The sequence below is a fragment of the Amphiura filiformis genome, chromosome 17 (genome assembly GCF_039555335.1).
Source record: "Amphiura filiformis chromosome 17, Afil_fr2py, whole genome shotgun sequence".
NCBI lineage: Eukaryota > Metazoa > Echinodermata > Ophiuroidea > Amphilepidida > Amphiuridae > Amphiura > Amphiura filiformis.
The window spans coordinates 7,798,412-7,816,289 of record NC_092644.1 but is presented as its reverse complement, the minus strand read 5'-3'; the positions used below and the strand labels follow the sequence as shown (position 1 = coordinate 7,816,289).

Sequence of the window (17,878 nt, the reverse complement as noted above, 5' to 3'; positions counted from 1 at the left end):
AAATTGCTGTTCCATTTAATTTACATACTCCCTCTGGAATAGTTTTCCCCTAATCATATTGCATATTGCAATGCATAGCCTCACTGTGAATAAGAGAGACTGACAACAGCAACCTATGGAGAGTAAGAGAGACGATTCCCCTGGGAGGGGACTTTTTACAATTTCTTTATTTTAAGTGCTACGACAGTGCAACCTACATTCAATTAAAGCTTGTGACTTGGACCTTCACTTTTTACACATACAATTTCTTTATTTTAAGTCCTCAGCAAATAAGGACTGTAAGTTTGGGTACACCGATAACATGCGGGTATAGCCGTATTTGTGTACAAATATATAGCCTTCTAGTTATTGGGTACTATTTTAGTTTCAAACAGCCGCAAATTGGTGAAAGAAAGCCTAATTGAAGCCATTGAAAAGTTTTCACCATTATTGTATAATATAAACAATTGTTTTAAAAATAACACGTGGATGTCCATAGCAGAAGCAAAAAGGAAGACTTGTCCATTTTTCAAAATGAAGGTCCAATTGAAGCCATTTGCATGGGGACTTTAGGGCCTATTTACATTATTAGGCCTAGGCCTATTGTGTAAAAATTTAGTTTTAAAAATAAAAAATTTGGAAAATTGTTTTGGTGCATCATTTTACACTATTATTGCCTTAAACAAAAAACAAAGAAGGCCCGAACTGAATTTGCAAAATTTAAAATGTTACACTGATCCACTGACACTTTTCAGGTAAAGCATGCATGGATTGATATGTTTAAGTCAGTAATAGACCTAAGTCCGTCTTAAATACTGACTTTGGTGACAAAATGTCACGGGCCCTACATATCGACGGGCCGGCAGTAATTTTCACAGGCTTTTGGGCCAAGGAACCACATTTAAGCACTGCCTATAATAATCACAGGCCTATACTTAGGCTTACTACTATCCTGGGCCTACTCAATAACGCATAATTTAACCTTTTCCGTGTTTTCTCTTCTTTTTTCTTTCTTGTCAATCACTAAAACTGGTAGGAATTTGATATTGCGTCCTCTGCCCTTCAGAAAGTGCCCCTCCCTCATTACTACTTACATGCATAGGCCTACTAAATTACGTGCAATTTAACTTTTTCTCTTCTCTTCTCTCAATTTTTCTCACTTTCTTTTCTTTTTTCTCTCCTTTCCCCCCTTTTTTCTACTTGTCAGTCACTAAAGTACTGGGGAATATGATATTGCGCCACACACCCTTCAGAAAGGATGATCGATGCACATGTTCGCCATAGGCCTACATCCGCACAAGCGCCTGCGAAACCTTGCAAACACCTGCGGTATATAAACGAAAGAATAACGAACAAACCCAGGGTATATATACAGAACAGTACGAACACACATCGGACAACTTCCGAACATGTGTATTCGGTAGATTCCGTTCAAGTTTTGTGCATGCACAAAACTTGAAACGTATTGTCGACGGACTAAACAAACATCACCTAACACGAAACGCATTCGGCGGATAATAGCAGGACATATGAAGAACATAAAACGAACATTGGCGAACACTAACGGATTTGCTAAAATACCATCCGTTTCTTATACGGAAGACCGATCCGGTGTAGTGTGACACTAAGACGGTTTGTGTCAACGTACATCACTGAATGCAAAAATATGCTATCCGTGGTGAAGGCCTCACAGGAACGTATTTGCAGCGAACACGGGCCGAAAGTGCAACGAACAAAGAACGAACATGAACGAAAAGAAGAGCGAACAAACTCCGCAATATGCAGCACCATACGAACACACATCGGATAAATACCAAACATGTGTATTCGGTACACTCCGTTTCAAGTTTTGTGCATGCACAAAACTTGCCGATGGACTTAACGAACATCACCTTTAGAACACGAAACGCATTTGGCGGATGATAGCAGGACATAAAAAGAACATAAAACGATCATTGACGAACAACAACGGATTTACTAAAATACCATCCGTTTCTTGTACGGAAGACCTATTCGGTGTAGTGTGACAGGCGCATAATGTGTAAAAGATTATTTTTGTATTGGTTATATTTCACAATTTAGAAATTCTTCAAGTTTCTTATTGGGTTGGAAGTGATAAAAATAGAAATGACACATACATTAACAGAGACTTCTCTGTTAATGGTTTATGTTGAAGTGATTTGAGCCATTCACATAATACTTGTATAAACACACCTCAGAAGTTAAGTTGAAGTATTTAAGACAATTTATCAGGGTTCACTTTCAATGGTTATTGTTCCTTGTATCTACTGCTGATAACACACTACTTCATCAGCTATCTCCTGCTGATAGCACACTACTTCATCAGCTATCTACTGCTGATAGCAAACTACTTCATCAACTATCTACTTGTGATAGCAAACTACTTCATGAACTATCTACTGCTGATAGCAAACTACTTCATGAACTATCTACTGCTGATAGCACACTACATAATCAACTATCAACTGCTGATAGAATGCAGTACTGGTACTTCATGAACTATCTACTGCTGATTTCACGAAGTATCTCCTGTTGATAGCACACTACTTCATCAACTATTCCTGATAGCACACTATTGCAACTATCTCTTGCTGAGAGTACACTACTTCATCAACTATCTACCGTTGATAGCACATTACTTCCAACTATCTCCTGCTGATAGCACACTCTACTTCAGCAACTATTTACTGTTGAGATACAAACAAAATATGTAAATATTGAGAATAGCTAGACAATAATTGCTACGGCTGCAGTTTAGCCATCAAATTGGGCTAGTAAAGGTTTTAAAAATTATTGTTTACCACAGCTTTAATAGCCACTTCACCAAAATAAGGCTACTGTGGGACATCATTTACTTTTACTCTGTGGTAGTATTTTTCAATTATTGAGTTGATGGAACTGTCCATCACATTTATTTGTTGGGTTATCAGTGAAGTGTTCCTACCTTGGCTAATCTTTTATTTTCAAAACCATTTGGTATGGACATAACAAAAATTAATCTTTCTTTGTAATACCAATTGATCTTTAAGCAATTTATTTGATTGAACTAGCCATGAGCACTCAGTCAATTAAGGAAAGTTGAATTTTTAATTCAGCATTTCTACTGAATTTGACAGTTAATTATCAAGTGCACTTTTTATATCACATCAAGTAAAAGACCGGTATGAATTAATGAAGATGATAAATCTTGGTATAAATCCATGACATGGTCAATCAGCTTATGTGCTTGATTAGACCACAACACTTAATTGATGTATGATGTAAGTGATATTACCAGGATCTGTAAGTACCCAGCAAACACAAAAACGTTTTAAAAACATTTTAAATAATGTATATTTTGGTTTTTGGGTTAGGTAAAAACGTTTCAATAACATTAGAATGTTGGGTTATAAAAAAGTCATGAAAACGTTTTAAAAGTTTTGTATGAAAACACACCACAACAATTTTTTTTAAATGTGTTCAAAATGTTATTGTAAACTATTTTTGCAAACATTTTTGCCAAATATTGTGTCAATACTTAAATAACATTATGTTAAAATATTTGAACCCAGGAAACACAGAAATGTTCTTAAAATGTTTTTTTCAAAACCTTTTAATAACATTTAAATGTCGGGTTATATAAAGGTCATGAAAACGTTTTTAAAACGTTATTGAAAATATTTTGGGCAAACATTTTTCGCAAAATATTTTTTCAACTCCCAAAATAACATTCTGTTTAGAATGTTTTGTATCAAGTTTTCAAGAATGTTTTTGGAATGTTATTAAAACGTTTTTATACCCTTTATATAACCCGACATTTAAGCGTTTTCTGTAAAACATTTTTGTTTGCTGAGCAGTAGATTATCAAAAATGTTTTTATGAAGTTGAAGTTAAACTCTTTAATTATGTTTTTTATGGTTTTTGTGTTTGCTGGGTATACACATCTGGGAGGACACAGTCCTTTAAAGTCATATTGTAACATTTGCTGCGGAGGACACCATCAATATTTTTCAAAATTCTGTTTTTTACACGGTTGTAATGTTCTTTTATTAAACTAACAGCCCCTGCAAAATTCAAGACTTTAGATGTTGTAGTTTTGTCAAAATCCCAGATTTTGTATAACGCGTAGGAACCGTCGTTTAAAATTATTATCATGGAAATATATTAGTGAATAGTCAAACTTGTACACAATGTTCATAACACATTATTATCATGGAAATATATTAGTGAATAGTCAAACTTGTACACAATGTTCATAACACAGTACGTACATGGTGTGTGGGATTTTTTTCTGCAACCATAACGGGACGCAAAAATTTAGGTTGTGTTAGGGTTAGGATTTAATAAAATTTTGTGTCCCGTTATGGTTGCAGAAAAAAAAAAAAACGCAGGGCATTACAAAACTACCAACTTGCAACTATACACTCATTTCCTGGTGGCAGATCACATATACCGTATTTGGTCAAATAAACGCCCTGGGGCGTTACATTTTCCCAAATGGGGGGGGGCGCATTTATTCAAGGTCAATTTTAGAACGATAATTCCCGTTAAAATCATTAGGTAAACTTAAAACTCACGCTAAAATGACGAACTATGAACTAGAAACACTGACTTCTAGTTCACCTCCGGGTTTCTAATCCAAATTTTTGCCAAAAAGTGACGCTATTATCGACCATGTGTGCAACTTGGTAATCGTTATACACAAGATAGCATGGAAATATTGGCATTTTTGAAACATCTTGGTTGAAAAAAGTGGTGGGGCGTTTATTTGAGGGGGGGGCGACTATTTGACGAAATACGGTACTTGGACATTTTGAATTCAACATGTTAGAGTATATCTTATACCCAATAGCAACCACTTCGGCCTCCTGTAACTGTGACCTATTTCCAAATCCAGGATCCGCCACTGAAGATTGTAATAAGCTTATAAGTCTGTTAGCTTCAACATGAAACTTGTTTGCTGTGTTGTCATCACCAGAGTCTCCTACATAAACAATGTGATGCAAGCAAGTGTTTGGTTTTTGCATCGGAGTCTTGCTATCTAGCAATATCATCAAAGCTGCCTCATGTGACATTGAAGGCAAGTGGGTCAATTGCCCATCTTCCCTCAGTGGCGTACCACCAAATTCAATTTTGCCGCCCCTTCCTCAACAGCCCGAAAAGGTTGACCCAATTTTTTGTATAATACCATTTTTTCACAATTTGTCATAGGCCCTACTTTTTAAATTTTTTCCGCCCTTTTTGTCTTTACTACTTCTTTTTGTCGCCCTTCTTCTTCTGCCGCCCCTTCGTTTTGGCCGCCCCCTGCTTTTACCCCAGGGGATCCTGCCCCCAAAGCCTCCCAAAAATATGCGCATGTCCCTGCATGGTTGAGCCTCTCCACCAGGGTATTGGGCTATTCCATTTAAAATCCACACTACCCCTGTGGAAGATTTTGGAAATATCTTCCACAGAGGGAGTATGTTTTTCAAATGTAATTGGTCATTTTGAAACCCATACTCCCTCTGTATTATAGCTTTACCTATATCTTCCACAACTGGAGTGAGTATTTCAAATGGAAGTTACCCAATTGTCTATTCTATTCGCAACTTTTACTCCCTCTGTGGAAGACTTTAGCTAAATCTTCCACAGGAGTAGTGTGGATTTTAAATGGAATAGCGCATTTAGGAAGCCAATGCTTTTCTGGATACATCTGGTTGAAACCCATACTGCGGAAGGTAATCATGTTGCCTACGATAAACGAGGGGTGCGTTAGTGAATGCCAAAATAGCACAAATGTATGCCACGGAAGTTTACGCGTAAGCACTGACAAGTTCAGCGTTCTGTGTACGCTCAGATGAGCAATGTCGACAGACGCTGTACCAGTGTCAGTTGAATTCAAGTACCCTTTGAGGGTGCATGCATGGAACATTCCATTTTATGTGTTATTTTAAAATCTATGTTGAAACCTCTTTGAGGTAAATCTATGATCAGGTCAAAGGTCAAGAGGTTAGAACCTGGTTTAGACCACTCTTTCAAATTCAAAGGAGTATAAAATAAACTCCAAGGGAGGAATGGAAAAATAGATCAAAAGTATATTAGTGACGTCAAGTTTATTAGTGACGTCAATGCTTTTTCGCGGTTGCACCACAAGCATGCCGATAAACGGCCCATCTACATGTATGCATGCATGTATACTCAGCGCGTTTTACTTTATGTGTGCGATTTGATACTGCGGCGAGCGAAATATGCACATTCGTCACAACCGAACTTGAGGTGAACCAAATTATATATTAATTCTCTTCATGTGGGTGTCGACTGCAGACGACATGTTTAAAAAAAAATTCAAAATTCAAAAATTGTAGAAATGTAAATTTTCATGACCATATTTGGAATCAGCATGGAAAATGCATTAAAATGAGTACAAACAAGCCTGATTGTTCAGTAGTTCTTAAGATAGCTCTTGATATTTTGAGAAAATATTTCAAAACTTGAACTTTTTCCATTGAAGCGCATGGCTAGCACGCAGAGCATTAAAGGAAAAGTAATAATTTTGACATAAGTCATAAGGCAGCTATAATAGAGTACATAATTGCATCCATGGTTATTGTAACCTGTTAAGCTTGGATTTATAGAGACTGTTGCACTTAATGGCATGTTGTTTTAAAATTATTGGCACCTTTCACATACATGGTGACTTCAAATAACAATCTTGTTAAGTGTGGTGAGGCTGTGAGGGGTTGGTTTGCTGTGTCATAAAGCAGTTTAATCTCTTAACCCTAAACCTACTAAATACTACAAGATATCACAGGCCTGGTGTATCCCCTTCAGCAGGATGGGGGTGGGCAAGTTGCAACGCTGCACCTCCAACAGAACCCCCAAGTGGGTTTTTTTTGTTAGGGTTAATCAAACAGTTTCAAAAACTTGTTACATGAATGTGACTTCAATATTGGTCAAACAGAAGTTTTCATTGTCAATTGGCAAGCAACATTGTTAAAATAATTTCACCACACAAAAAAATTGGGGTGAATTATTTGCAAAGATCCATTCTGATTGGTGATTAAAGTAAAGATATCATGTAATTGACCAATCAGAGGTAGTGTTAAATTGGCAGGTAGTGCTGAGGGGATTAAGTGTGGTGAGACATGAGGCTGTGGGGGTTGATTTGCTGTGTGACTTCTCTCTAGTTCACTAATCTGAAGTTAAGTTCGCTAACCCGAAGGTTCTCTAGTCCGAATATAGAATAAGGGTTAGTTTTAGGGTTAGGGTTATTGAGCCTTATTCTATATTCGGACTAGAGAACCTTTTTTATTATTCGGACTAGTGAACCCTCGGACTAGAGAACCTGATATTCAGACTAGCTAATCTTCTTCAGAATTCGGACTAGCGAATGGTAAATTACGTGTTCGGACTAGTGAACCTTTGGACTAGGGAACTTTTGGATCAGAGAGTTGCCATAGAACATCAACTTTTTAAAGTAGTTGAATCTCTTAAACCTACCCCTACCACAAGGTTCATCTTACCATCCACATGATGGTAAGATTATGAATCATTTTTATATGCCCATTTAAAAAAAATGAAATGAACAAGTTTCAATTTTGAGATTTTGTTAAATTTTGGTGAAAAAGTTTCAATTCTGTTTGTATACAATCATAACTGAGCTATGTTTCAATACTTACATAATGTCTGGATTATAAAAATGTCACCCTCTAAAAATGTCTATGATGTATATATCCTGTTTTGACTGTCAATAATGCTGGGTAACCGCATGCAAAAGCAATGTTGTGTTTGTATAATGGTAAATCTAGTGCTGTGTTTCCTGACTATCTTTGGTAGATAGCAAGGATCTGCAAAGCTATACACTTTATTATTTGGGTCCCTGCAATCTGTCGGTAAGGCTTTGTTGTTATAAGTACTTAGAGTTGTACGGCAAATCTATCAATCATGCTATCAATACCTACAACATACCTTGTTTTATCTATCAATATCTATGCCTTATGTGGGTACCTTGAATTTGTCGGCAATGTTTTTGTTGTTACAAGGTAGTTAAGAGTTGTATGGAAAATCTATCAGTTGCAAACTATAGCTTGATTCTACTTAGGTTTTTTTAATAAGCTTAATTCTTTTAGGATTAGAAAGGAAATTGATGACTTATCATAGGGATGACTTCTTGGTTGAATGTAAAAAGGATGTAAGTGCTTTGGTATTACTATGCACTTATGACCTTTTTGTATTCAATGTACATTGTATCAGTTGAATACAAGGTTGTAAGTGCTTTGTTATTACTATGCACTTATGACCTTCTTGCATTCAATGTATATTGTATCAGTTGAATACAAGAAGGTTGTAAGTGCTTTGTTATTACTATGCACTTATGACCTTCTTGTACTCAATGTACATTGTATCAGTTGAATGCAAGAAGGCTGTAAGTGCTTTTGATATTATGATGCACTTATGACCTTTTTGCAGTACACTAACAAACTGTTCCTCAAGAATTAAGTGCTATGTTGCTACATGTATAGAAATAGGCTATGTCGATTAATCATAGATTCAATGAGTTGTATTTAGAGCTTCCAGAGTTCAATAAGGATACAATGAATAAACTTCTAATATAGGTATAGCCTTAATCTTAGAGATTAAGAATGGTTAATTGATCTTTAGATGATAGTGAGTTAAGGATACATGTCTTTGCATGCACAGAATGAGGCATTATTATTTATTAGAGTTTGATTTCAATTTGATTTAACTTGCACAATGCACATATCTAGAAACAGATAATGTTATTATTTCAACCAATAATGAATTGATATCAAATGTGTGAAGAAAAGTCTCTTGTTTAAAGATTACTTGTGGAGGGTATTACAAGAAAGAATTCTATTTTAAATAGACACTGCAAGTGTGTTTATAACATGCTCAATCTGAGGCTATTGGCAGATATGTTGATACTATGCTTTATTCTGTACAGTACAGTATTGTAGAGGGTCATACGAGCTGTATGCATGATGTTCAAAAAGTAGCCTGGGTTTGGAAAAGTAACATCAGATCATGCACTGTCTATACAACTTTATTATCTTCACTAAACATAGCTCATCATTTTGCTATCTTCAGTAGATAGCTATCCGGTAGCCATTATAATAATTTGCCATTTTCATCACATATAAATTTACAAAAAAATATGATATCTTAAATAGATAACATTGTAACAAAAAACTGTTTTCAGAAAAAAATAGTTGCTATCTTCAGTAGATAGCAATGTGATTATTTGCTATATTTAATAGGTAGCAAGTTCAAAATTGTTAGCATTAGAAAGTAATATAGCATTTAATAAAAAGCAAAATAAGTAGTTTACTATTGCATAGTTATGATAAAATCAGTAAATCTGTAAAGCAGGTGTTTTCTGTGTAAGACTTTATTTTATTCAGGTCACCCACAAGTCATGTGTTTCATATCTATGAGATTGGCTATTCCAGTTGAACTCCATACACCCCCTATGGAAGACATGACTTTAATCGTCCACACAAGTAAGTAAGTAAGTAAGTAACACGGCATTTATAATGCGCCTAATGCCAGAGGATACAAAGCGCAGAAACACAGAAAACAAAACAAAACAAACAAAAGCAACATCATGAGAAAAGGTAGGTTTTCAGAAGGGATTTGAACCCAGTGACAGTTTGGACACTGCACAATGGGTGCAGATTTCAAATGGAGTCACCCGAAGTTCAGGTTGTAATCCATATAAAATTTGACACCCCCCTCCCCCTCCATAAGGTTATGGCTTCCATGGGGTGTATGGATATTAACCAGAATAGCCCAATATATCTACCTGCATTGACACACACTCTATCCAATATTGCTATTGGCAGGCCCACCCTCACTATGGACCACAATGACCTCATTCTAGTGCCATAGCCCAATAACCTCAATTAAACAACCATATAGTGCAAAATTTGACCTCAAGTGGCAGAGTATGAGTTTTTGTACTCAAATTTTCAAATGTCATTCAATGAATGTACAAATGTATAGGGGTTAAAGAACTGTGCCCTGATAGATGAGCATGTTGTGGATCCTAGTGCCTGACACTTGTGCTCATCAGTTCTATTGTAAAATGTGTGATATGTCCGGCAAACAAATCAATATTCTCGTCGAGGCACGGATGCTGTTGCCGCCAGGAACTCAGTGGTATTCTCTGGTTTCATTTGATTGGTGGAATGAGTGGGCTTGTAAATTTGTAATTTGACCATGGTATTGGTGCAATACAGAGTTTAATTCAATATTTATTTAATCCAATTTATCTAAAAGAAACAGTTGTTTGTATGTATTGCAACATACAGTAGAAGTACATAGTGAGTGGTTCCTGATGTTCATCTTTCTCCAAATTTATTGCAAATTCCATCATCATAATATGAAAGGGTAAACATCACAGGTGATCAACCAAATCTAGCCAATGAAATACAAGCTTAGCATCCAGTGTGTGACATTCAAACACAGCTGTGTGCGTGGATAGCAACAAGACTTAGCAGAATCTGTCATGAGAAAAAAACTTGCAGTGAGCCACCGTGGGTAGACCACTGCAAGAGTGAACGAGATGAACGTGTCAGTGACTAGAGTGCATAAAGTGTCAGTGACTAGAGTGCATAAAGTGTCAGTGACTAGAGTGCATAAAGTGTCAGTGACTAGAGTGCATAAAGTGTCAGCGCAGAGTAAATGAGGAATGTCACATTGCGCCCTTGGAGATAGTTTGTATTGACAAGTTAAATGAGCAGCGTAGTCCCAGAAGTAGCCTACTGCGATCCTCCAAATCGGACTAATCCTGTGTCGTCATCATCTTGTGATTGATGCGTACACCAGCTGTCGTAGCAAGTTTACTTATACCGCTTGTTGTGGGTGACTGGTACGTAAGTGCTTAGCATGGTTGCTTGTGCGTAGATCATACTGCACGGCTATAGAAAAAAAATTTAACCAAAAAATCGTAGCACCAAGCATTATTGTATACACACATCCTCTGCTTTGCTTATTTGTGAATGAATGAATGAATGATTTGGTGGCAACTGACTTTACCAAAAAGTACCGAATCATATGAATTGGTAGCTGTGTTGTCCTGCTTGTCTAGCTATCCTGCTGCTGTCAACCAGTGGAACTTTGTTTTGATTGATTGATTGTCAGTACTTACTACACCATGGCTACGCTAGTTATCTGCTCCCGTACCGCAAGTACCCCGGTGAGTTGTTATTATTATACCTATATAATTCATAATTTGTTTACACACATATAGGTATGTTGCAATATATCGGTATATTACACATGTGTGCATGCATGCTTAGTTCTATAACTGTGTGGTGTAGATACCACAGAAGGTAACACCACCGGGCATATATATTGAAATTGTATCATGTGCTCTGCTGGCTGGGTTACTTACTACGACTATTATGTTTGGTGCCAGTTCATCTCTGTTCATACCACGCAGTGATTAATATAAATGCTGTATTGCCACATTGTATATCATGTATTTACCGGCTGCGTTATTTATTACGACTATCACCATTTGGTTCCAGATCATACTACGCAGTGATTAATATGAAATCGTTGCGTTGCCGACCGACTGAACTTAAAGCGGTGTTGTCAACACCTTACCGATAACATGTGAACTAGGTACCAGGCACTGTAAACCATGCGGATCCTTTATAATAAACACCTGACCTTTACAACTATTCTGCTTTATAGATTTAACACCACCGTCAAATGATATGATTATGTACATTTTAATTTTTTTATCATATGTGTGACCTGATTTTTATCCTGTAAATTAGCTTTACTTGGTATGTAAGATATCCAATTCAGTGGGAGGATGATATTATGAATTAATTTAGGTTTTGAATACAAAGTTGACCAGTTTTTGAATACAAAGTTGACCAGTTTTTGAATACAAAGTTGACCAGTTTTTGAATATATGTTGACCAGATAGATTTCAGAACTTTGTAGAAGTGGACAATGCAATGATCTGCAGTAGGCCTAATGGAGTAATAACATCTATTATTATTATTAATTTTTTTTAAAGAGTTTTACATTCTTTACAAAAAGAATATTTTATTCTGGAGGCATGACAGATAACCATGCTTTTTCAGTTACAACATTTAGCTATCTTCAGTAGATAGCCTTACTATAATTTGATATCTGCAGTTTTGGACAAGTTCACTCTGAAGACAAGACAAATAATCATGCTTTTTAGTTACAACATTTTGCTATCTTCAGTAGATAGCATTACTATAATTTGCTTATCTGCAACTTTGGACACTTTTGTAATGCTATCTGCAATATAAATTTCCTAACTACAAATTGCTATCTTCAGAAGATAATTTACAGTTTTTTTTCGGATTGATTACTGTTTTATAAATCCCAATTGGTATCAAAAGGTCTAGCACATAAACTTTGTCTTGTGCGTTGACATTTTCTCACTCTTTATTTCACTTCATTAATTTCATTTCACATGGTTGAGGACAATAGTATCACTTAAAAGACTTTGCGGTTTAAACCATTGAAAGTGGTTGTTAATCATCTGTGTTAAAAAGATGGAATTTATCTTTCCTAAATCATTAAAATAACAGTTATTCATTCTGCGTGTTTCTACTTAGCAAACATTTACCGGTGATATTGAGTTAATTCAGGGTGATGCGAGGATTGGTATAACAGCCCCAGTAGAAACATAAGGTGAATGTGGGTTGATTGCGAGTGAACCTCACTAGCAACCACCTTTTGATGTGAGGAATATGCGGTAATGTTCGCAGTAGAAACAGTTTGGCTAATGATGTGCAACACCGGAAGTAGCCTACTACGTACAATACAGCATGAGCAGTCAAGGTCACAAAAATATATTCTCTCTCCACTGAATATGTGAGTAATGAGTCAATGACCCGATGACGGTGAGAAGGTTAAAAATACAGGTGAAGGTAAAAGCGCGGCAATGCAAGGTGCTCAGTATAAACACGCTAAATGTTAACTTCCCGTAGACCTACAGCATAGGTTATCATTTTAACACAGTGAATTAACAGAAGGAAACATGTTATAACACTACAAAGTATCACTGAGGGAAAAATGTTATAACAGCTGTTTAAAAGTTTAAGCAACTGTTAACTGGGTGAATTGAACAATGCCGAATGTGACGAAATGACGACCACATAATGTAAACACATCAACATTAAAAACACCTGTGTTGATGGTTGTGTATTTCAGGGAATATTATTTAGCCTCAATGCACTTGTGATTATTAAATGTTGATTCTATAACACATAGTTTCATGGAAGTCATGTTTTGATATAGGATGCTTCCAATGTTAGTTGTGCAGATAGTGTACTAGCTTATGCTTTGATGGATCTGAGTGTGGGCGGTCAAAACCTAAATACTCTTGCACAATTCATTAGACGGAGGCGCCGTATTTAACATTAGCTTTGGACATTTTATTGATTTTTCACCCAGGTAAGTCAGGTGAAAAATCTAATGCTAAATAGGGTGCCTCAGCCTAATGTCTATTGGTATTTTGTAGAAAGTTAGTCATCTCCAAGAATTCTGCTTCAAACATACATAGCTTATAACTTTGATGTAAATTGACCAGCATTTCTAGCTATGAAAAATGAAGAAAATTCAAATTTGATGGAAATAATTGTACATTGCACCTTTAAACGTTTAACACCATTTATTTCAATAACAATTGTGATTCTAGACTAGTGCTGTTAATAACTTACAATCACAAATTCCTGTTTATTATAGAGTCATTTATAATTGGGCTATTCCATTCAAAATCCACACTACCCCTGTGGAAGATTTAGCTAAAGTCTTCCACAGAGGAGGTATGAGTTTTGAATAGAATTGACATTTGGGTAACTTCAATTTGAAATACTCACTCCAGTCGCAAGATACAGGTAAAGGCATGATACAGGGGGAGTATAGGTTTCAAAATGATTAACCCTGACCAATTACATTTGAAAAACATACTCCCCTTGTGGAAGATATTTCCAAAATCTTCCACAGGGGTAGTGTGGATTGCAAATGGAATAGCCCATTTAGAATTCCACTCAGCGAAGCAGTCAATAATGAAGTAAGATAAAATGTGCTACATGGAAAATGGAATTACTTGTCGAAAGAAATAAAACCTAATGACGTGCTTATGATTATTTAAAGCTCTTGATGATGAATACTACATCTGTAATGACCTTGCATTCGAATAGAAAAACAACATACCGATACTATTTATTAGACTCAGATGTACTCCCACGACATTGAGGTGTTCCATTTAAAATCCACAATGTACGCTTGTGGACGATTTTGGAGATAACTTCCACAGGGGAGTATGAATTTCAAATGGAATTATAAACATATTAGCAGCTCTGTTTGAAAGTCACTATCCCTCAGGGGAAGATTCAGGTTTAACCCCCTCCAAAAATGGGGACAACAAAGAGTAATGTGTCCTTAAAATGACTTAAAGTGGGGAAAAAAAACCAGCAAACACAAAACGTTTCACAGAAAATGTTTAAAGGGTATAAAAACATTTTTAATAACATTTTGGAAAATGTGATGCAAAATATTCTAAACAGAATGCTATTTAAGTGTTGACAAAATATTTTGCAAAAATATTTGCCCAAGATATTTTTCAATAATGTTTTGAACACATGTTCATAATCATGTTTTGACCTTTTATCCAATGGCAGCACTGGGGGGTTTTGGGGGCAATGCGAATTTCAGGGGGAGGGCAAAATCAAATTTTGTGCAAAATTGGTGCAAAAAGTGTACATTTACATAATTTCGGGGTTTGCCTCAAAAGTTGGGGTGCAAGAAAAAAAAAAGCGACTGCTTTAAATCTGTCACAAATGCAACATGCCAGTTCAATTTTAGATTTTTGTAAGCATAATCTTACTAAATTTGTTAGAGTCATTTGTTATTTTCATACACACAAGTGCACACATTTAGTAATAATGTAGATCTTGCCTTGGTCATTGCCTGTTTCAAAGCAATTCCTTCAACAAAAATATTTGATTTCTCATATAGAGCTCATTGAATGCGCTTTTTAAAAGAGCAAGATATATATCTATTGGACCGTTATTGGAATTCTATGCATGGTTATAATATGCAACGAATATGGCTTTTTAAAAGATATATCCATTGGACCTTTATTGGGATTCTATGCGTGGTTAGTAAGATGTAAAGAATATGGATAAAAGCCTCAAGATTATGTAGAATAGCAATGCCATAAGGTTTTCCGTTATTTGGCACTTTATGTTATATCGATGTTGGCCTTGAATGCGCCTGAGATAGGATTAATACGTGAAATGTCAGCTTTACTAACTAAAGTTTGAATACTAAGTACTGTAACTCATACTCTACCATTAGAGGTCAACTGTGAAGCTATGATATTTGAATGGAGGTCGTACGATGGCGGTAAAGATGAGGCTATTTTGGCATATGTTGCATGTTGGTTTCATTATTCATACATTTTCGCTTGTGTCAAGTTGTATAGCGTCGGCAGAGTGCAACACTATCGTAAGTGCAGTAGAATGTAATAGCTGCCTTTTGTAAATCGCCCATTGTTTGCTGCACAATTCCCTCATCATGGCATGCTCATTGTAAAGTTTTGATGTTCTGTATACTTTCCTGATGGCCACAAAGCTAATCCCAAGATATCACCTTTACATGTAGTTGGGTATTTTTTTCTAGTGTTATTGGAAAAACTATAGTACATTTATTGAAATGTTGCAAATGGCAGCTATTGCATTCTACTGCACTTACGATAGTGTTGCACTCTGCCGATACATTAAATCACACAGCCCAGTAGATCTAGAGGTAACTGAACTGATCTACTTGATAGCACTCATGCTCCGATGAACAGTGGAGCATTTCGTCACTCACACCTCAAGAAACGGTTTAAAAATTCCATCAAAAACAAGCGTATTTTCACATCTGAATCTGTAAAACTATTTTTTTTCCAAGCACCGAGTAATTGCATCAAATTATGCAGCCTAGCTAATCTTCAGGTAAACGAACCTGGGCAATTCTACTTAATTTCTATATGCTCCATTACTCTGGAAAGAGGAAAATAAGTATTATGTAGAAGTTCATGGACCTGCAAGTTTTGTGCAGGCATTTCGATCGATATTTACAGCCGTAATGGCTGTCATGTGATTCATCATTTTTCCCAGTGATTTAACTTGAATTCTACAGAGGTTCCTTTCAATGCCTTTAGATTAATTTGAATGAATGAAGAAAAATTGAAAATACACTTTTTATTTATTTTTAATACAAAATAGTGTGGCTAACTGCTCCATCATTTGATCAAAACGCTCAATTTTTGTCATGAAGCTCATTCTTTATATTTTGTCACAACACATTGCAAATAATTTGCTGTGCAAGCCATCATCCCCAGTATAGACTACTCATGTTTATATTAAAAAGTTCCAACCAAGTTAACAGGCCACTGGTTTTAAAGGGGCATTTCGTGATCCACAGCCTCATCCTCCCACTTTTCCCAAAAAAAGTTGAGATTTTTACACCACTGGATACCTCTGGCTACATAATGTTTATGTACCAAATATTTCTTGCAGATTAATTCGTTTAGCAAAAATATCGTCAAATTTGAATTTCGTTCTGGTGCACCAGAACAAAATTACAACACATTGTCTATGGAGCAGTGTAATACACATACTCATGCATAACTCAAACGCAAAATCGGAATCAACTGAAATTTTGAAAATAAGCTTTTTTTGTGGATATCTACTGAGGATGCTAGGATCACGAAATCCTCCTTTAAGCATATTATGTTATGCATTTAGGATGTTAGTGGCACAGTGGGGTTTTTTTCTCCCCTGTTTCCCCCCTCAGGTCAGAATAAAAATCCAGCAGAAATTGCCAATAATTTGCCCTCTTCAAAGTTACATGTATGTAATCTGAAACAGCTTGCAGGTTATTTTGAACATGTTGAAAGGATCATTGAAGAAAATGTGCATTTTGGAAACATACACATACATAACTGGCAAACATGTTATTAAAATTGGGTCAAATTTATGAAGTAAATGTAATATAGATCAACGCACCTTCAGTTTTGTCATGCAAATGAGTATAATGAAAGACAAAGATAAAAAGACTAGTTTGCGTCTGATGTCATCTGTCAATCAAACTCCGAGCACGGTTTGTTTACAAGTGTCGTAAAGCGGGCGCCTTATTGTTAATTTTGCACCGTTAAACATACAAACCATCTCAAAAGTTAGGTCTTTATACTAGGAAACTTTCTTTGGTGAAGGCACCATGTCAACAATGCCTAGAAAAGTTGCTTTTTGCCTTGTAAGAGTACGTAATTTTTTCGAATTTTTCGCCATTCACTGCTATTCCTTTTCTCCGATCGGCACCAGTCAGATGAGTCGACCTTCCTTATACGCGGTATTAGCCAATCAAGGATCGTATAGAATTTTATTGACAGTGACGTCAGAAGCAAACTAGTCTTTTTATCTTTGTCTTTCATTATAGTAGTCAACACCCTTCAGTCATATTGGTGATGAATGAACCGTGAGCTAGACACGAGTGCTACGTGCCGTCCGACCAGATCGAATTAGCAACACCACCCTATTTTACGCGTAAATTGGGCGATTCCATTTATAATCCACACTACCCCTGTGGAAGATTTTGCAAATATCCGCCACAGGGGGAGTATGAATTTCAAATGAAACGAACACATTGGGCAGCTCTATTTGAATGTCATACACCCTCTGCAAAATATTCAAACTGAATCTTCTACAGAGGGAGAATGAGTTTTTTAATGGAGCTGCTAATTGTTAATTCCATTTGAAATTCATACTCCCCCTGTGGAAGATATTTACAAAATCTTCCACAGGGGGAGTGTGGATTTTAAATGCAATAGCCCCAATACACTGGGTTAATAAAT

At 36.1% G+C, this 17,878-nt stretch overlaps 1 protein-coding gene across 6 annotated transcripts in view; it reads left to right on the top strand.

Annotated features, from left to right (window-relative positions):
• The window catches only part of LOC140136885 (uncharacterized), a 426,783-nt gene that overhangs the window by 255,972 nt on the left and 152,933 nt on the right, over nucleotides 1–17,878 (top strand). For 2 of the 6 annotated variants that reach the window (XM_072158503.1, XM_072158501.1), the window contains exon 1: nucleotides 10,625–10,849. The exons of 2 other annotated variants lie outside the window; for them this stretch is intronic. In XM_072158503.1, the coding sequence (XP_072014604.1) occupies nucleotides 10,794–10,849 (56 nt within the window). In that variant the 5' untranslated portion in view covers nucleotides 10,625–10,793. Of the gene's footprint in view, nucleotides 1–10,624; nucleotides 11,177–17,878 lie in introns of those variants that run through there. 2 more of the 6 variants (XM_072158507.1, XM_072158505.1) reach the window with 1 other exon arrangement.